At 41.9% G+C, this 21,271-nt stretch overlaps 1 protein-coding gene across 1 annotated transcript in view; it reads left to right on the top strand.

Moving 5' to 3' along the window:
* The first annotated feature begins 2,633 nt into the window (after positions 1-2,633).
* snx29 (sorting nexin 29) overlaps positions 2,634-21,271 on the top strand; it is a 116,061-nt gene continuing 97,423 nt past the window's right edge. The window contains exons 1-13 of the mRNA XM_070927497.1: positions 2,634-2,706; positions 3,508-3,572; positions 4,540-4,592; positions 5,321-5,445; positions 7,729-7,909; positions 8,203-8,273; positions 9,080-9,340; positions 10,308-10,710; positions 11,636-11,748; positions 12,110-12,200; positions 12,386-12,468; positions 17,266-17,329; positions 18,055-18,183. Of these exons, the coding sequence (XP_070783598.1) occupies positions 2,634-2,706; positions 3,508-3,572; positions 4,540-4,592; positions 5,321-5,445; positions 7,729-7,909; positions 8,203-8,273; positions 9,080-9,340; positions 10,308-10,710; positions 11,636-11,748; positions 12,110-12,200; positions 12,386-12,468; positions 17,266-17,329; positions 18,055-18,183 (1,712 nt within the window). The remainder of the gene's footprint in view (positions 2,707-3,507; positions 3,573-4,539; positions 4,593-5,320; positions 5,446-7,728; positions 7,910-8,202; positions 8,274-9,079; positions 9,341-10,307; positions 10,711-11,635; positions 11,749-12,109; positions 12,201-12,385; positions 12,469-17,265; positions 17,330-18,054; positions 18,184-21,271) is intronic.

The raw sequence follows: 21,271 nt of genomic DNA, 5'->3' as shown, positions 1-21,271 counted from the left end.
GGTTTGCTTGGTCTCTTGTCTCGTCCCCTTTCATGAAGAAGCCGAGGTCTTCATGAGAGCAGGTTCTCCTGGGCGGCTGGGAAGCCTTCAAACAGGGTTCCTACAAAGTCTTTGTCAAAGTTTGGAAAATGCTTACTTTTAACCGTTATGTTTTCAAGGTCAAGAATATGCTTGAATTTGAATATAGTCATTGGAAAATGCTGGATTTTCAACATAATCTGGTGTTTCATCTACACAGTCACTAATGTAAACCAAAATTCTTTTGATATTTGAAATGAAACGATCCTGTCGTCATGTTTGTTTGTTGTCTGCTAAGTGGAGCTAGATTGACTGACATGGGCGTCGAAATGAAAAGGGAGCGTTTTCCGCTCCGTGTCTTGTGTAAGTATGGAAATCTTTGGTTTAGGTACCTTGAAAGTGCTTGAAAAGCACTTGAATTTTCCTCTTAAAAAGCTGCTTAAAGCTGGCCTGCTCAGTCCCTCCCTCTCTCAGCTCCTGCATGATACCCTTTGTTTGTTTGTTTGGTTTGTTAGTTTTCAGCATTCAACATCCTCCATCACTGAGACTTCTGTATCTCCGTCAGCTGGGCCTCAGAAGCTACCTGCTCAGAGACATCTGCACCCAAAGCCTCCAGCTGCAGGTCTTTGTCTGCCCTCATCCCTCCACTCTCGTCCCTGCAGCCCCGTCCACATTTATGCCTCCAGCTTCACTTCTCCCCCAAGCCCCCTCTTCTGTCTCCTGTTCAACAGTTCCCACTGCACGTCTCTCCAGTCTCTTAAGGAAAGAATATTTAGAAATACAAACTGCTGGAATGGGAAAAAAAACCTGCTCTAGACTTTGTTTTGTGAAAAGAAGCAGTATGAAATAACATAATAAAGAGCTGAGTTTTAAAAAACATTGTATTATGTCACATATTTATGGTTTTATATGTATTTATTTACTTATGTATTTCATTATGTCTTATTTATTTAATTCTGCCTCTGACCTGCGTGTGGGCTTACATTACGTATCTGAAACAATTCGTTGTGCCAGTGTGTGTGATTTAATTCCATGTTATCAGATTTCCATTCAGTATTCAGACTTTAATTGCATTTTCTCAAGTTACTTTTGATGTCCTCAGGTTTTGATTTCATATCACATTTTATTCAACATTGAATATTTGATTCCATATTCTCAAGTTGTCATTCAATATTCTGTTTTCCATTCAATTAAATCTTGTAAGTGAATATTTTATTTGAACTTCAACAAGAACCTTCAACATTTCATTAACAACAGTATACAGGCATTTATGTAGGCATTATTTCCAAGCAGCAGTAACCTACGAAGAACCAAGAACAAAACAATTCAAAAGTAAAACAAATGGAAAATATATTTGGTTTGCATAATTTGGCATTTAAAAAAAAATCATTATTAAAAATGGTTTAAGAATTGATGTGTGTGTGCTTGTGTACAAAGAAAAAGCTGGGCTTTATACAGTACATAACTATCTTTTTACATAATCTTAATGCATTTTCACATTTTATTTTTCTTTAGACTTAAAGAAAGGGTTCAAACGTCAGTGTTCACCCTGTACAAACTCCACAAAATAATTTAATATAATAATTTAAGGGTTAAATGGGTTTTTATCTTATCCACCACTTACTTTTGTAGTTTCACAACGCTTTTATAAAAGACTACAACTCCCGCCAGGGCTGGCCTGTCATATGACAGCTGTGTGTTTTGTCATGTGACCTTGACACTGCTCAGTCAGTACTCCGTTTCCCTGTTTGGCAGAGCCACAGGCTCCAAACTGAAAACACTTCATTTCTCTCAAAGCGCCACCGCACATTTAGACAGGTGATCTCACGGCTCTGAAATTACACTCCGACCGGTGTTCAGCCGCTCACTGGGCTTTGTGCAAGACTTTACATGTCAGCCTGTGGTAGACTCACAGCCCCAGCGGCTCCCCGGCAGGCCTCTCTGTTCACCGTGTGAGCATCAGTCCTCACGCCGCGGTTGGGTGGGTCCAGCTCGGCCACAGGGGCAGCATGGGCCCGGTGCACAGCTAGCCTCTGCCCTTAAAAGCTACAGAAAGGGATGAATCACATCGGTGGTGAACTGTTTAGCTCGGATGCTACTGCTGACGGAGTTTGGCTGTCAGAATGAACGGTGAGTGTTTGTTGCTCCATTGCCTTTTGTTAAAGCATAAAATGTCAAATCATGCATGCAAGAGCAGAGTCAGAAACTTGTCAGGAGCTTCGGTGTCCCTCCTGTAAGTCAGGGATTTCTGCTGACTTGTTGAAGTGACTCTGCAGCTACTTCCCTATTGTTAATATCCAGCTAATGGCCTTTCCGGTCTGTCAAACCTGAGTGAATTAATATAGATGCCCATGTTTTGCTTCAGAGAAAATATAAGCTATTCAGCACTATTCAAACGCACTTTCTAAGGCTCTAAACTGTTACATGTGTGAAAGCTCTATGTGAATCTTGTCTAATGCATGACCAACTGCACTGCCACAGAAGCACATGCTGTTCAGGTTGACTGTGACAGCCTGGCAAGTTAACATGAGAAGCTATCTTCTTGAGGCTGTTGGTATCCCTGAGGTTAAAGAAGTGTGGTTCAGACAAGTTGCTGGTCTGAATCCCACGTAAACATGTCGGTGGTGGAAAGTGACAGCTCCAGCCTCCGTCCCTCTGCAGCTGTTGAGGTGCCCTTTAGCAAAGCACGTGACCCAGAGCTTGTTCAGCCTGTAGAGGACTGAGGTAGAAGTGGGAAACACCTGGTTAATGTTTAACCTACCTGTGCTTTGAAAAAAACAAAAACACCACTGTTTCTTCAGAGCCTAAAGTGATGTCTTCAAGTGTCTTGTTTTATCTGACCCACAGTCCAAAAAGATAAAACAGAAAAAAGCTGCAAATCTTCACATTGGGAAAAGCTAGACAAATAGTTGGGGTTAAGCTTAAAAAATACCTTAAACTACATTATTAAAATTGTTGCAGATTCATTTTCTGTCCATCGTTTAATTGATTAATCTACCAATCCTTTCAGCTCTAGTTGTAACTGTGTAAGAAACTCATTATAGAAGGGTACTATACAAACATTATAACAAACATTTTGAAAGTGCCTCCAGGTTTATTGCAGGATTACTAATATTAAAGCAGCCAAATGAATTTATTTATTGGTTTATTTAACAGGGACAGCGCACATTAATAAACACTGCATTAAATGCGCTTACAGCACACACTGAAAGAGTTTGTTTTATTTCATTCTATTTTATTTATTTGCTGGGGTGTAATATAGGTGGGGGTTATTCATGCTGTAATAATTTAAATGATCCATTATAAACAATCTGAAACTTGTGTTCCTCTTCTTCTTTTTTCTTCAGCAGTTAATTTCCTTCCTCTCCTCTTGGACATGCATAATTAATAGAGGAAGAAGCAGTACTGGGAAATGGAGTCTGCATTACAGTCATTTTTCTTAATCTGTCATCGAACTGAATGTGGCTGATTTCCTCTGTTTGTCTGCAGGCACTCAGCAGAGTGATACCAAGAGGCAGCACCTCCTGGAGAGGCTGCTGGATGCTGTCAAGCAGGTGGGTCACCTGGTATCTCTACGTTCTTCATGTGGGAGACGACGCAGTTCCAGACTTTATTTTCAAAAATCGGCTAGAGCTTCAAACGCCCCCAAACGTTCACTTCTTTTCCAAATTCTAAGGCTGCGTGTGCATGCTCAATAAATCACTTCACCTTAAAAGTGTGTACTGTACTGCAATAATGCCTTTCAATGGAACACGAAAGTGATTTAACATTGTCTGTGTGGCGTCTGAATCCCTTTTAGTTCCTTTATCTACCAAAACACACTAGAGGAAGTAAAACTGAACATCATTTACAACTTTGACAGGTTGATCTTCTATTGAATTAAGCTCAAATATGTTGGGTAGATATATGGCAAAAATAAAGAGGAGAATTTGAGTGTTATTAAAGAGTCATATCATATTAGATTTTTTGTCTTTGCCGTTGAGGATGGAGACATAGCGTTGGCAGGTGTGGTTTGATGTGATGTCCTTTCCCATACAAAGAGAAAGTGGGACCTTCATGTACAGTATCAGGGCTTGTCTGGACTGGTTTGTGGTTTCAAGGAACAGAGTTTCCTTATAGAAGCTCTCGTGTCTCTGCAGACCTCTAACACAGTATTCAGCAAGGAACCGTCATGGGCCATTTATTCAGGTGACGATGCTGAGTTGAGGCTTTGAGTTATGTGAGTGTAAACAGATTCACTACCCTGCATTTATTTTTGACAGTGGTTTTGTCTTTAATCCACTTTATTTGGTCGTAATCAGGACTCCTTTCCAGCTACCAAACAATAGGCTGCTGGGATCCTCATATTCAAATATCAAATACAGTGCACCATCAGTACTGTTCATCAGAAAAAGACTGTCCGGTTGCTACTCCAGCTATTTTGGCCCTTGAAATGTTGAAAATGTGCTCATTGTGTGCTTGAACCTAGCGAGTACAAGTATGTCATAGGCAGTTACTATCATTCCCTTCATATCTTTCCAGTGCCAAATCCGCTTTGGAGGAAGAAAGGAGATTGCCACAGACTCAGACAGCAGGTAAGAGAAGCTGCCTGTTACCGAGACATTCTTCTGTTGAATCTGTGTTTATTTAGCACCCAAGAGGTTGTTTGCGTGCGTAGTTCACTGTCACTTGATGCTGTGGTGCTTTTTAGGCTCTGGTATGTGCTTATCTTACCTTCAGCCTCTTCTGCACAGCGATCGGGCAACATGCCCAGCTGGAGGAAGAATTTCTTCACTACAAAAATCATTTGAAAGTGAAGGGGAGAGAGCTTTACAATATTTTCCATCAGGCCTAAGCAATGAGAGCGCTAAATTTTATGATGTTAATGATGTTCATAGAAAGGAAAAACTGGGTATGTACGAACAATTATGTACCAACCTTGTTTCATCAGAGCTTAGTGCTGTCAGAGGGGAATATTTGATCAAAATCTCATATCCTGTGCTGCTCTGATCTCATGTTGAGGTTGTAGCTTCAGTTTTTGAACATTAATTACCATTTCTACCTTGCTGATAAAGGATCTCTTAGTGGCATTTTGAATTGTTGTATGATGCATAGATTCATATTTTGAAACATGAACGTAATGTGGACTCTTTATAATTTAGTGGTGGTTTTGCAAACTGACATCATAAATATGCATAATGGTAGTTTAAAGTGCACCCATAATTTCTAGTGGCATAAAAAACTGTGCATGTACTGTTCACATTGACCAGTGAATGATAAGTCCCCTTTCTGTCCCAACAGTGACTTGTCTTTGTCTCTGCAGGGTGATCTGTCTATGTGCCCAGTTTGAAGCGGTGCTGCAGCATGGCCTGAGGAAGAGCCGAGGCCTGGCTCTCACCGCTGCCGCTCTCAAGCAGGCTGCAGGCTTCAGCAGCAAGACTGAAGCAGGTACGATACTTGTAACTGGCTGCGTGGTCTGTTAGTCAAGGCAGCAACTTAACTTTAGCCTCCAGCCTGTACCTTTGGAAGAAGGAGACCTGAGAATGCTAAGCTCGCTACACGGTAGCTTGGCTGGTTATTTTGGAAGTCGTGGGGGGGGGGGGGGGGGAGTGGGAGGCTCCGGCCTGCAGGATAACCACATGCTCACACCCACACACACACACACACACACACACACACACACAAAACCTGGCTGTGAGACCAGGTGGTTAGACCTCAGATAGGGCCTACAGTTCTTCCCTGTTTCACTCTCCGCTGTGATCACCTGTCTGTCTTTAAACCTCCGTTCTGTCTGTGGTGGGCAGCATACCTGCTGGGGCTTTGCACTCCTAACAGGTACATGAGATGTGCTGTCATTATAAATGCATGTTGTGTGCTCAAGCATTGTTCAAACCCACAGATGTTTATTTTAAATTCCAGTCAAGATCCCAAACATCCCAAGCAGCCTATGGCATGCTGAACTACTGGGAAATCTTATGATAGCTGGTACAAACATGCAGAGGACATCTGGGATAGTTCCAGTTGAGGTAATGGTTCAGCCATAAGAAAAAACAACTTGGATTTGAATATTTAATTCAGTGTAATATAACTAATATGTATCTATAACTATCTTAACCATTTATCCATTACTTTACACTAACAATTCCAACTGTTAATCCGTTAGTATTAGCTTTTTAAATAATTGATCTATTTGGTAAGTATTTCAAGTGTTAAACCTATACATTACTTTAGCTAACTATCTTAACCATTTATGCATTACTTTTAGCTAACTATCTTAACAATTTATCCATTACTTTTAGCTAACTAAATTAACAATTTATCCATTACTTTTAGCTAACTGTCGTAGCCATTTATCCATTACTTTAAGCTAACTATCTTTACAATTTATCTATTACTTTTAGCTAACTATCTTTACAATTTATGCATTTCTTTAGCTAACTATCGTAACCATTTATCCATTACTTTTAGCTAACTGTCGTAGCCATTTATCCATTACTTTTAGCTAACTATCTTAACAATTTATCCATTACTTTTAGCTATCTTTACAATTTATCCATTACTTTAGCTAACTATCTTAACCATTTATCCATTACTTTTAGCTAACTGTCGTAACCATTTATCCATTACTTTAAGCTAACTATTTCAACTGGTAATCCATTAGTATTAGCTTTGTCAATCATCATCCATTAGGTAAGTATTTCAACTATTAAACCTACACATTACTTCTAGCTAATTTGACTGTTTATCAGTAGCCTTAAGCTAAGTACTGTTTATCCATTACTTTTTGCTAACTATATTACTTGTAGCTTTTTATGTTAATTAATGATCCATTACTATCAGTTGCAGCCATTCATCCACTCATGTTACTTTTAGCTAGCTGTTTGTTTGTCATTGCTTCTCTGCTCATTTGCCAATTGTTTTTCACACACTCGCAACTTGTGGTGTTCAGGTGTTACAGTTGACTCAATATGTGGATAATTTTTTTAATCCAATCATAATTTCTAATCAAAATATTTGAGCTACTCCACACTTCTCCCTCTGACAACTGCAGAAGTGGAATCTCCATTCAGCTGGTTAAGACATTAGTTTCACATTATACTAAATAGTTTCTACTGTGTCATATTTAAGAACTATTAATTCCAGATGGAAGAGGAAATGCATGACTTCTGTAATGGCTACCACGTCATAACCATTAGCATATCTGACGTTTTCCTGTATTTTACAGTCAGTTAGAAGGATTGTGGCAGAAGTCGTGGATTTCTAATGAAGCCAAGCCCTCTGACAAAGCCAGAAATAGCAGCCAACATTTTTAACACATTGTTCTGAGGATATATGCTAATCATATGCAAAAGAGTACCATACTGTAACACTCATTCCTATTAATTACCACACCTCAGAAAACTTGCATTGTCATTTATCATTTTTTCCCTGTGTTGTAGAAAAAACTACAGTTGTGTGGGTTCAGAGGTGAGTGCAGAATACGGTGAGGTGACAGGTAGGAAGTCAGGATGGAGCTGTGTGAAAGGAGGCGTGGGTATTTGTTGAGGAAAGACTGAAGATGTGCTGACTCTCAGGACACCAGAAGTGTTTTTGCCACTGCTTCACTGACCTTTTGAACCTGTTGTGTAACTCAAGAACAGTTGTTTTTCACAAATGAGATAGAACTGATTATCTCCTTATTTGTCCCTCCATTGTCTCTCCTGCTCTTTTCTCCTTTTATCCCCCCACCAGAGTTGACTTTCTGGTTCTATGTGAAGGAGCATCTGAACCGCCACGAGCTCCAGCGGTTCTACTCGCTGCGTCAGATCTCCTCAGAGCTGGGCCGGGGCCGTGCCTGGCTGCGCTGCGCCCTCAATGAGCACTCGCTGGAGCGCTACCTGCACACACTGCTGGCTGACCACCCGCGCCTGGGGTTAGTACAGTGTGTGTGTGTGTGTGTGTGTGTGTGTGTGTGTGTGTGTGTGTTTGGTTATGTATGATTTCTTCTTGATGAAAGCACCATAACCTATTTGACCGTAGTTCAGTGAACTCAGTAATAAAGATATTTACATTTTCATATGACACGATGTTTTTATGTTTTTGTATCAGTGGGAACTTGCATGCATGCTCTTTTCAGAAGTTATGCTGACACTCCAGAATCTGTTGACCTCTACAGTACAGCTCTGTGCAGCTGGTATTTACTGGTATTTCCTCTCTGTTCTCTAGAACTTATTATGAAGACTGGGCTTTTATTCTTGATGAAGAGAGAGCAAGTATGCTCCCCACCATGGCTGCAGGTGAGTTTGTGTTTTAATGTCAGGTAATTGCAGGGTAAACATACCACACACGTACACGACTGAAGTAGGGACGTTAGGCTTGTCAGATGTGTAGCCATGCTAGTGCTGTGGCTAAATCTTAGCCAAGCAACGGCATGGTCAACATTATTGTATTTTGAAATGCCACTCCAAGGGAAGTGTACACCAGTGAACATGTTAGTATGCTAATGATAGCAGTAAGCTTAAAGCGCAGCTAAAAGTGATTAATGTTGAACCAAGTCTTGACAACGTAGAGCTGAGCCTGACAGTCTGAGTCCTTTTGATTTATGGCCCTCATGTCAGGCTATATTTTTTGCCCTCAAAGTGGTAAAAATCTAAAAGTCTTAATTTTTTATCCATTCAAAAATTTTATTTTCTGGTGTGTGATGAGCCTCGCAGCCTCGCATCTCATTGAAATTTAAACATGCTTCACACAAACGGAGCTGCTGTAAAAGCAGTTATTTAACTGACTTTGCACTTTACTTGTTTAGCATGACTGGATTTTAGTGGGAATTAGTGTTAATGTCTGTGCTCTTACTGTTGAACTATTGATGAGCACAAACTCTAAAATATTAAGAATATGTACCACTGATCTTATGCCAGAGTGTTTCCTCTCTTTTCAAACACAGGCAGATATGCTGAGTTCATCTTAGGCTGCCCTCTCTCGCTGTTTGTGCCCAGAAAAGCTTACAAAGCACTTTGCAGAAGTTCAAAAGCTTCATGTGATTTAACTAGACTGATCTGTGATATATTTAATGTTTCCTCTCTCTTTCTGCTGCGTTCTACAGGTTTGAACTCCATCCTGTTTGCCATCAATATCGACAACACTGACCTGAATGGCGGGGTGACGCGAGGAGGGGGCTCCTCGGTGTCCCACCTCCTCAAGGAGTCCACGCAGGGCATCGGCAGCCTGTGGAAAGAGTCGACTCAAGGGGTCAGCAGCCTGCTGCGAGAGATCAGCACCGCCACGGCTGTGGTGCCCGGCTTCACTCCCAGAGCGGACGGAGCCTCAGATCCACTACCCGTCGTGCCACGCAGCACCTCTGCCGGTAGGAAACAGCAGTATTTGATATGACTTGTTTGTTTTGCTGCAATAGACGGGGCTGGACAAAATAATTCACAATACAACACAAGAGCCATGCAAGAAATACAAAATTGGCTGTTTTGTTTCCAGCGTGGAGTCCAGCGTTCCTTTTTGCTCATACTGTTTCTGTCATTCTGTCCGCCCCTGGAATGCCGTGAATCATACATCATGGTCCTCTGGCTCTAACTTGAAATAAATCTGGCAGAGGGTGGACACATTCTGTATTTAAGTTTTGCAGCACATCATATATTTACTCTTAGAAAAAGTGTTTATGTCACAGAAGCATCACAGAACCAGCACGAACAGCAAAACAACATGGTGGAGTTTGAGCATGCATAATGAATTGCACTGGTGGGACAAGTCTAGTGGACGCAACACAAGGCATCTGCAGCAGAGTGCTGCAGCAGTGTTGAAATCCCCCATGAAATGAATAAACTTCCAGAATGTCTGCCTCCTTGTTTGACCTCATTTAGCTGTCTGCCCCAGTCCATCCCACCGGGGAAAACTCACACCGCTTTCTCTCCGTATATTCTGCTCAGAGGGATGAACAAGCTTTTAAATTTTAACTGTGCGGTGTTAAAACTTTCCACTGGAATGAATGCAAATGAAATTGTAAGCTGGTGTGCCAGCTCCTCGAGGTGGGAAGACCCATTCACATTATTCATTGGTAGAAGACTCTACCAGTAATGCACAGTCTGGCTTTTTGGCTCTGAAAAGGAAGAGGGTTGAACCACAGATAGTCCATTAGAAATGCACTTTTAAAGGCCTAATTGAAATAAACTTAAGATGCTGATGTCACCAGTACTAAACTTTGCTGTATGAACATTTGGAGGGAACTAGTCTAGACAGGTGAAATGTACTGAATTCATTCACTTTAGTCAAGGTTGAGATTGAGGTTTTTGTTCACTTCTTTTTCATCTTTTCCCACCCAGACTCAGGGCTGAGGAAAGAGCGGCGGAGGAAGAAGAAAATCACCAACATCATTTCCTTTGATGACGATCTGGACGGAGGGGCAGAGGACGAGGAGGAGGGGGAGGAGGACTCCCAGAAGATGGGCGTCATGAGGAAGAGCCACACTGCTCCCGCTCAGAGCAGTGTGGAGGAGGGGATAGACCCTTTGGAGCCGGCCTTCTCCGAGTCGCCGGCTCAGAACGGCCTGGCTGAGCCAGGCATAGTCAGCTGGGTGGGGTCGCCCCATCCCTCTCGTACTCCACCCAGTACTACACCTCCTCTGCCTGACAGTAAGAGCATAGACAACGAGGAGGAGGAGGAAGAGGAGGAGATGTACAAACCCAGAGCACAAACCCAGGAGGAGGAGAGGATCAGCTCTGATCAGTGAGTCACATGACTTCAGTTAAATTATCAGTTATAAAAGTATAAAGAGAAACATTTCACATTTTTCAAATTATACTGACACCAATGAATGTGGGCTCGGGGCATGATACCCTTGGAGGTTGCTAATTAAGTGCATGTGAAATTAAAAAGGAGATCATAAAAAATTAGAGTTATAATTAAAAAGAGTGCATATTTTAGTTTCACCCTGTTTTATTTGTTGAGTTGTTAAAATATGGGCTGTGTGGATCCAAATGGTGGGGGGGGCAGAATGAAAGTGTTTTTAGAAAACAAATGCATACACAGCCTGCGGAAGCAGAAAGTCAACAAACATTATGAAAAAGTGGATGGTGGAAGATGGACCATTAATGATGGGTTCATTTTCCAATATACAGTTCCAAAATACAGTATATTAGTTTATAGATCAATAAAGAAAAATCCTGAGATACTGCGTGATAGTGCGTACATGCCTCAGACTCGTCACGTTTTTTTTAAGTTTTCTTCAGTATCAAAGTAATCCAGTGATACTTGTCTGTACATTCATGATTACACTTCTAACATGAACTGCTGATAGCTAATTTGGCAAACTTTTAATGGTGCCAATATACCAAAATGTAAACAGACACAGACAGGGTTCACTCAGGTTGTAGCCCACAGCATAACTCACTAAATCCATGGCAACATTATACTTCCTTGTCACATCCCCCATAGCATTATGGGAGGCGCAGTTGTCTCGATTTTGTCTGAGAAGGTGCCCCAAAGTGTTGGACTGTCCCTGGAATAGACCATAGGATGTGTTGTGCAGTTGAGGTTTTAATCAAAAATGTTCACAGATGACCTATGTGGCAGAGCGAGACTGAAATGTACTTATTGCTCTGGGAAAAGCCACAACCAAACCAGACCGAGGTTTAAAATTGTCTTGTTTTAGGGTGGTGGTAGGCAGCCTGTCCAGTGTATCCACGTGGAGCCCTCTACAGGTGATGACCGACCACAGCAGCTCAGACATCCTCATTCCTCTGAACCCTGCAGACCCCCAGCCAGGTACTGTAGTCCAAGAAACACTAAAACAAATGTTGCAGACTTTCAGCATCCTGCAGCTACAAGGAAGATAGAGGCATATTAAAAACACTTCCTGATGTACTCTGTTCCCAGATCGGTATAATATTTCTTGACTGCCTTTAGCCTCTGCACTGATCCCCAGTTGACATTTACATAAAGAGTTATTACTTACTGAGTTTGAAGTTGTACTGTGGCAGCTCAGTGCTCTAAGGGTGCACTGTTGCGTTTGTTTGACTGTTTTTACTGCTGCTTTTGGCTTCAGTGGGGGAACGGTTGTGGGTCAGGTGAAATTTCGGGACTTTCTCTGTTAGTCACCTTCACTTTTACTTTCATTTTGCTTCAGTGAGCTCTGTGGAGGACGCGGCTGCATTTCCTGCTCAGTCAACAGGACCGGTGGGAAACTGTGAGAGCAGCACATCGCTGCTAACGTTCAAGTAAGCTATCGTTTCCTGCGGGAATGACATGTTGCTGAGTGAATTATGTGCAATTTAGGGGAAATTATTCATCGGTTTTAGTCATAGGACTTAAAACTGGCATGTCTAGTCAGGCTTTCGTGCTGCAGCCTCAGCTTTCTTTATCAAAATGAATTGTGAAAATTCCTGATTCCTCTCTGTTTCAGTATGGAGTCCAGTCCACCGACGCACTCTGCTCCACTCTCCAGTGTGCTGCCAACATCTGGTCTGCCAGAGTCCATGACAGTGGGTGAGTGCTTCTCGTTTTGCCTCCTGTCTGCCTCTTATTTACTATTTCTCACTCTTTCAATTTCTCTCTTCTAGCTCGCTGTGTGCTCAAACCGGTTCTGTGTTGTGAATCATCATTTCCTTTATGGCAGGTGTGAGCTAGCATCAAGACAACTGAACAGTGTCTTTGCACAGGTATTGACTTGACTAATAGCAATTAGATCCCTTTAACTGCAAAAAACAAGGTTTGAACATGCTAACCAACAAGGTGGATTTCAATTGTCATGGATGACTAAATCCATAAGACAGAAGACGCGTCAGGAATGACACTGTTATGACCTAAAGGATTCATTATCATCACTAACTTCTTTGGAGATTAGATTGTCTTCTGATAAAACCTCAAGAGGAACTCGAGAGTCATGCACTGCAAAGCATTTTATGAACTAGTTAAATTTTCTAATTTCAAGCAAAGAAATCTACAAATAGGTTCAGAAAAAATGACTTAATACATTTTCTTGAAACTAGCTTAAGAATCTAGCCACTATAGAACCTCAAACCAGTCAAAACAAGTCAAAAAGACTTGGATTTAAACCTGTTTAGCTTCATGTAAGGGTAGAATTGTAAGAAATTTAAGTTGAAGATGCTTGAAACCAGATTATTTGTCTCATGGACAACACAAATTTTGCAGTTTTCTGCTCAGCAACCCCTCACATCAGTGCACAGAAATTGAATAATTAAGTGTCAGGCCTAATACAGCACAAATCTCAGTAAGTGAAATCTCTTAATTTCTTTGCTGAGGATAAATTAAATAAAATGTAAAAGTGATTTGCATTATATTCGACAGCAAAAATCCCAATTGTTAAATCACCAGATCCTCCTGAGGTTGTAACAGCAGACAATCTAATCTCAGAGTATATTGCCAAGAAGTTTGTGATGGTAATGAATCCTGTGGAAGTCCTGACGTGTCTTTGTCTGGAAATTTCACTGCAGCTGTCGTCTGTGGCAAATTAAATCCAACGTGCTGATTAGTATTTTCAAACCTTGTTGTGTTTTCTTTGCAGTTAAAGAGATGTAATTGCTATGAGTGAAGTCCTGTGTCAAGAGATGGTTCAGTTCTTTTCCACAACGGCAAACGCTCCACCAGGTGGCAATGTTGGTCCAGCTCACATTGCCGCATACACACATACTTGTCTGCTCCCCTCAAAGGGTTTTGCTTGTGAGAAAAAAATGAGTGTGACACAAAGTCAGACTGTGTGAATGCCTGCCATTTACATCGGCTGTGCGATTTCAGATGTGGATAAGATTTCAGATTAAATAAAAACACTTGATGAGCACTTTAATGTGTGCATGCTCACACTGATGCTGTTCCTTGGATTCTGTGTGTGTGTGTGTGTGTGTGTGTGTGCGTGCGTGTGTGTGTGTGTGTGTGTGGTGGGTGGGGGGCAGGGGAGGAAAGGTGAGTGGAGCTGCCTGTAAGCGCTGGGATTGAGCTCTCGTCCAATCTATTAGCCTGGGTAAGAGGAGGTCACAGGGTCACAGAGAGAGCTGGCGATCTAAAAATCGCTGGTGCAGAGGCAGAGAAAATAGTCTTCAAGGTGCCGAGCTCCATAAGGCCTTAGAAGATGTAAAACACACATCTCAGTGAAGGAGAAGGTTTTAGTTAAAAGTGAAATCCACCCTGAAACACTGTGACATCAGGTTTTGGTGTCAGTCCCCTCAGAATCAAAGAGCTTCTCTCCAGACTCACTGACATCCAGCAGTCTCACAGGGAGAAGTCCATCGCGACGGAGGCAGTGATACCAATTTTTCTACGCCTACTGTCGGCTCAAGACCAGAATGCAGCGCAGCCAAAACAGACTTTGCATTTTGAGTAAAATACTTTTTTCTCGACTGGAAACATCCCGCTCGCTGGCTCCGTTGCTTTCGCTCTCCCCGCCTACTCGTATAACCCAAAGCAACGAGTACGGCCGTATTTCTCGTGGGGTTGTTCAAAGTTGTATTGGGAATCGCAGGAAACCACTGAGGAAGAAGACGGCGAGGCCGGTTGATGAAAAATTCTTGGAAAGCTTGTATGATAATTGATGATGTACTGATTTTATAAGAATATCTCTTTGTAGATTTTTGCCTTTAAGCAAGTCAAACACGAGCGTCATTCTCCTGATCTGCAGCTTGACTTATTTCTCACTAACGCTCACCACTCATAACCATCAATTTTATATATGACCAACATTTTAAGAGAAATCCTACACTTCATACTGAAGGTGAGGGGTTTGAAAGAAGTCTGTATTTAGGAGGCACTGGGGGTCTAACGAGATGCATTATGGGAAATGTAGGATCCAGTGTTTTTGAAGCTTGACCATCTGTCTCTTGTCCCAAATGTATGCAAGAGCGATACTAAATTGTTTGAGCGTGTTTATTAAGTCAGGGATCAAACGGAGCAGTTGATTGGCTCATTCATATTCGGACAAGAGTGTAATAACAACTTCTATGAATAGAGCAACTTGCGATATGTCATTACAGCGTGTGTATGTTTAGTGCTTAAGAATAGTAAAAACAGCTAATGACAGTGTTTGGCCTTATCGTGATTAAGGCTCTGTGAAACACTCACATGCGCACGCACACACACACACACACACACACACACACACACACACACACTGATGAATACAAAGCCTGCTGGACCTTTAAGGTGTGTGGGAGAAACAGAGAGGAAAAATGGTCCCTCAGTGATTTCCAGCCAGACCTGACAGTGTGTGAGGCCAAGCAGTCCATTGATTGGAGAGTATGGAGTCTATAATTCACAAGGCACCCCGATTACATGGCCCAGCTCCCTGCTAATGCATCTATTATTGGAACAATTGAGCAAGAGCGTGCAGGTTCTGGTGGAGGTACACAAACACACACACACGCATGCACGCATGCACGCACACACTCGTGCAGGCACACTTTTTTCCCAGCAATGGTTACTCTTACACATATGAGTTGCACGCGTATATATTTCCACTCACACACACATTCACACACACACACACACACACTTGTGCTGTAATTTGTCCATGTCCCCCTGTGACGACAGAAGGGCGTCTGGCTCTACTGAAGTCCCTAATGGCTCGTCTGTGGCACCCGCTGTGAACGCGTGGTCGGACTAAAGGTCATATTTATTTCTGGCCTGCTGATGTGGAGAATGGAGCTGTGGAGATAATAGACTTCCTCTGCTCTCTGTTGTGCTCTTCATCACACTCCACCTCCTCCTCCTCTTCCTTCTCCTCCTCCCCCAACCAGGCACTTAGCTTGGGGCTCGTGGAGACCTACTTGTGTCTTGGGCTACATCGACACCCTACATTAGTTATGAGAAAAGAGTTGTGGTCTCCGCGTGCGTGTGTGTATGTGTGTGTGTGCGTGTGTATGTAAATGGTGCAATGCAAAGTGCAGGATAGACTAACTCCATGTCTCATGGTTGTTATTTTTGGAAATCCTGGTAGCAGCCTAGTTAGGGGCTTTGAAATCTTCATGTGCACCTTCAAGCGTAACTATGGAGACGCGTCAGTGTACTGTACCACCACACCGCCCAAATCTTTACATCAGGATGGAGATTAACACCAGCCAGCAGCTGACTGGCTGCAGCTGATACACTTCAACTGACTGATGCTTTAAGCCTGAAAATTATACTGGGGATTTTACACTGTCACTGTTACACTGTGTCAGAAATTACTGACATTTTATTTTTTATTAGTGGATTTTGAAATTCAGTTTTGTGCAGACATTCATGGCCCCCAGAATCCTGATGAATTCTCCTGACTTTTCATCTAGCGCCACCAACAGGTCAAAGCTTTCACTTATCCAGTGACATGTATCAACATCCACTTGATAGATGGTGCCCATAATGTACATCCTCAGTCCTTTGAGGCACAATTTTTAAACAGCTTTGTCACATTAACAATTTAGAGATATTGTTTAATGTTTTATTGTGCTGTAGTCAGAGAGGAACCTCCGTTATATGAGATGTAGATGACAGCCCAAAATATGTTATTAAGGGCAAACATCAGCTGAATGTATCTGTGAATTCATAAGAGGACTTCGGCTCCTTTTCCAGGCAACTACTCTGAGTGGTAACGCAATAAAAATGGCTGGTGTTGGTGTTGAGATTTATGAGCCAAAATGACAGAGAAGATAATGTTTTTTTTTCTCCTGCTGACGGTTATATGATGTGAATGTAAAAATGATATCACTACAGCAATAGCCCGACTACAAATGACACTTTTCAGCTACCATTCCCATGTGTTGCTGTTTACATTTAGTAGGTGTGTTGTACATGGTGATGTGTAGCTGAAACACTGTGATTTCCAAGTAGAGTTTGGTTTCATATCTTCTTGATACATAGTTTAATGCAAATGGTAGCCAGAGTTTCCCTCCTCTACATTTATCTTGGATTAGTTTCTTTCTTCCGAGTTTTGTAGTAACTTCCCAAAATGTTTTACTGTAGCAATAAAACTGTTCTCTGTGAGTCAGATAGATATCATTCTGTACAACTTCTGTCAGCAGAAAAAAAATAAAGTAAAAACCTGATTTTATCAAAGCAGTTCATCTTAAGGAAAGAACTAAAGTGCAGCATTAATCCAGCAAGTGTGGCGTGAAAGTGGGATTCTGTTATTTCTACATTTGAAAACTGTAGGTTATTAGTTTGTGCACATTGCTGTGTGTAGTGTGTGTAGTGTGTGTAGTGTGTGTGTGTGTGTGTGTGTGTGTGTGTGTGTGTGTGTTTTTTATGTATTTGAAGTAGTGTAAGTGCAGAAATCACTCTGGTCTCTCTCCCCTGCAGTGGAGCTGCGTCAGGCCATTGTAGCCATGATGAACAGGAAGGACGAGCTGGAGGAACAGAACACGTACGTTGGGATATATTCTCCTTATCTGCTGCTCGCAAACCCCCAAACACTCACACACACACTTCCACACACAGACTGGAAGAAGATATCGAATGACCTTTCTGTATAAATTGTGTCAGCTTGTTTTCTTTTTATCCTGAGACGAGAGGGTTGTTTTTTTTTATTGTTGTGCTGACTCGGGGGCAGGAAACTGTTTTGTTGTGTTTTGTTTTTAGCAATAAGCTACCGGAGACTGTGATTTATACTCATTTAACAGCTGCAAAAAAAGGATTGTTGAGCAAACTGCAACGCACAGTTCAATAAAATTCCCTTGTAATGACCAAAAAAACACAGTGTTATGTTTATACACCTCTGTGATTAGTCAGAAAATAAATGTGCATCCTCTGCCAAGCCACGTTTTTGATTTTTTATGATAAGCTGTGATTTGTACTCGGGGCATTAAAATAACAGCCATGCAATCACAGATGTGTGTTGATTAAGTGTTTTATATCAGAGCTGAATGTGATTCATCCAGTCACTTATTTCTGCAATTACAGAAGCTTAATAATGTTTATCCGATCTGCTGATTATGAAAATAACATTACCAGGACGTCAACATTTACTATGTCTAAATGTAGAGGATTAGGTCTGCACAAGACGTGTCACCTGAATGTAATCGGGACAGAAAACTGTGTTTTGTACACAAACATGTGACACACTTGTGATCTGCTTCATGTGTTTGACAGGTCTCTTCGCAGTCTGCTGGATGGGGAGATGGAGCACTCAGCGGGCCTGAGGCAGGAAACCGATCTGCTGAAGAGGAAGCTGGCAGAGCTGGAGGAGAGACACACAGCCAAGGTCCAGGCGCTGGCCAGGTGAGACACAGCTGGGATGTCTGTAGAGCGTACATTAATGCAGTCACTTCAGCTTGCAGCATGGAGAATTAAAGCTGCGCTTGCCAAGATTCTGAAAGGAAAATCTGACTCCTGTTGATAGGATATCAACCATTAACTCAGATTAGATTAGATTTTTGGGAAGTAACTAGAACTGAAACGTTTAGTCCATTAACAAATAGAAAAAGAATTGGCAACTGGCCATTTTCAAGCAAAAAGCCCAAATTTATTGGGCTCTGGGAAATTGTAAAGGACATTTAATATTATTTTCTGACATTTTATTAGACCAAATGGTTAATTGATTTACCGAGGTAATAATCAGCAGATCAATCAATAAATAAAGAAATGTTAATTACCACCATTGGAATATCAAATCAAGAGAAAAGCAAAGCTTCGACAGGTCTTGCACAAAACATGGACCCACTAATGGTGGCCGAACAAGTTGCCAAAAGATTCTCCTTCAGAGCTTTAAACTCCAAACAGATGATCTTCTGTTCCCACTTGTAGAGGCTAAAGTGTGAAGTTTCCTAATGTAGTTTTGCATGACCATCTGTAACCCAAGAAATTACAATATTGACACTTATCTGGTACATTTCAAATGTCACTATGAGAAAAGTGTCTATTTTGAATCGAAAATCCATTACGAATATCTATTGAAGAGGTGGTGTATCTCATGGCCAGTAATACAGCTTTTACTTTTTTGTGTCGCTGGTGGGAGGGATTTTGATGGAAAACATTTTAGAAAAGGCAGAATTTGAATTACTTGACATTGTTATGATTGTGTCAGTGTCACTGACCATTAACCCATCAACCCCCTGTAGATATATAATGGCTGTTTTTTACATAATGCACATTTAATTGCAACTCCGTCCCACCCATTTGAATTGACCTTTCTCACATCAGGCATTTTGACTTACACAAGTGTACACACATTAATGATGGAGAAGATGAATACAGTCGTTATTAATTAATTAGTCAAAATATCTGTAGTCAAAGAGGACGAGTCAGTTTATGAACTTTTGTCTTGTCTTTTATTTATTTATTTGTTGTGTGAAACCGAAAAGTATTCAGTCAGCACACCATCAGTAAACGTTGTGCACATGCCGTAAAAGCCTTCATGTCTCGGATTAAAGCTGCTTTGTTGCTCCTGATTGTGCCGGCGGTGCCTCATACCTACAGTGGCTGCATCAGTGTTTTACACATAATCACAGTAATTGCCACCTTACCCAGACAGGAAATGGCACTATATTATATTTGTCACTGTCTTCAGATCCTGTTCAGTCCACTCATGATTGAAAGTATTGGAGGATGAATGGAAAAAAATAGGGCAACTTTGTGGACATACATACACTTTTATCCCAATGAGTGACCACCTACTGTTTCTCTGAAAGTGAATTGCGTCACCTCGGCATCTACAATTGATTGCCTGTGTGCCAGAAGTCTTCAGTCGAGCCCTGAGCCCTTTAAATAGAGGATTAGTCATCCTTCAGCAGTCTAAACAGAAAGCCCCAGCAAGTCCGTGTTCAGATAGTAGCCTCCTACAGTAAGTCAAGCCACCAGCGAGGATTGATCGAGTGACTCAAGTTAAGTGTGCGGGTACTACTAAAGCTGATGGGCTTGTAGTTTGGCGAGGACAATGCAGCCGCTGATGGGGCTGTGATCATTTTCATGTTTGCATGGAACAATTTAATGGAACCAAAATGGCGAGAGGGGTAGAGAAAAAGAGTTTACGAGGAACAAAGGAGGGCTTCATGACTGCCTCTCTCTCCCTGCAGGTGACTGTGACATACAGTGCGCTTTTCCACTCAACCAAATGCACACGCTCAGACACACAAAGCCTATTCTATAGTCCGCCACTAAATCTCAAGTGCTGCTTTTCCTTCTCAGCCAAATCTGTCTCGATCAATAGCGGCTATAAATACCACTGAAGGAGCAGCTAGCCACTGAATGAGGGCTGGAAGCTGTCAGCATCATTCAGTGAAAGAGGCTACTGGCAACGGTTGCTATGTATCCCACAATCCTTTGTGATTCACTTGCACTAAGGGTGAATTGGGAGTCAGTAAGCCTGACATAAAATCTGACACTGAACATCTTAACACTCGAAAGAAGTTGAACGTTGGCTCGCTTATTGACCGACAGGTAGCTGAAGCACTTTACTGCTGTTGAGTTAATTGAAATGTTGTTTGACACCGATTGTTTGATCTGCACGAACTTTGACAGGAATCACGTTGCTGAGAGCAGAAATTTTCAGGTTAAATGTTTATCTTGAGCACCAGATGGTCCCGCTGTTTGAGGAAGAACGCCGCCAGTCATCTGCTTATTTTAGTGCTTCTCCCAGTAATAAGACTTTTATAGTAGAGCAGCACCCAAACCCGAGGAAGTGGCATGTGTGTGTGAGTGTGTGTGTGTGTCTTGAGCCCGGCTGTGTATGGGGGTGGCAGAGGATGAGCGAGCCGCCATAGATAGATTTCGGCTGACGTAGACTCCGGCAGAGGGGAGTGGGCTAAAATGAGCTGCTGCTCACTTGCTGAGTTACTCACACACAACACTCCGATGTACAGCAGGACCCTCACTCACACGCCCATCCAAATATAACAAGACCCTTACTCACGCATTGACACATTGCAACCCACATCCGCACTCTCAACTTCTCCTGACTGTCGACATCAGAGCGCACATGTAACAGTCCTCACGTGCGTTCGTATGCACACACCGCCTTCTGTGGTCTGCAGAGGAGCTTCATTGACTGCGTTTATTACTTAAAATCCCACAACTTTACATGTAATTCTTTCTTACAGTGGCAATCTGCAAGACCCTGAAAGTGTTTATAGTCAGCTATTCTAATTGGAGTTCCTGTTATTGAGCTTTTCACTGGTAGCAAATCAGACCTCACAATGTTGTTGACTCAACACCTCGATATCAGTATTGTGACAGAATTTAGGGAATTGGTGCTTTAACACAGTATTTACGAACATTTTGACCAACCAGTCATTGGTAATATGACATGACCTGTGATGTCACCCACTGATTTGTGACTTACTGATAACTTTTTATTTCAGGCACTCACATG

The sequence above is a fragment of the Enoplosus armatus genome, chromosome 20, assembly GCF_043641665.1.
Source record: "Enoplosus armatus isolate fEnoArm2 chromosome 20, fEnoArm2.hap1, whole genome shotgun sequence".
NCBI classification, from domain to species: domain Eukaryota; kingdom Metazoa; phylum Chordata; class Actinopteri; order Centrarchiformes; family Enoplosidae; genus Enoplosus; species Enoplosus armatus.
This window is presented reverse-complemented; position numbering and strand designations above follow the sequence as displayed.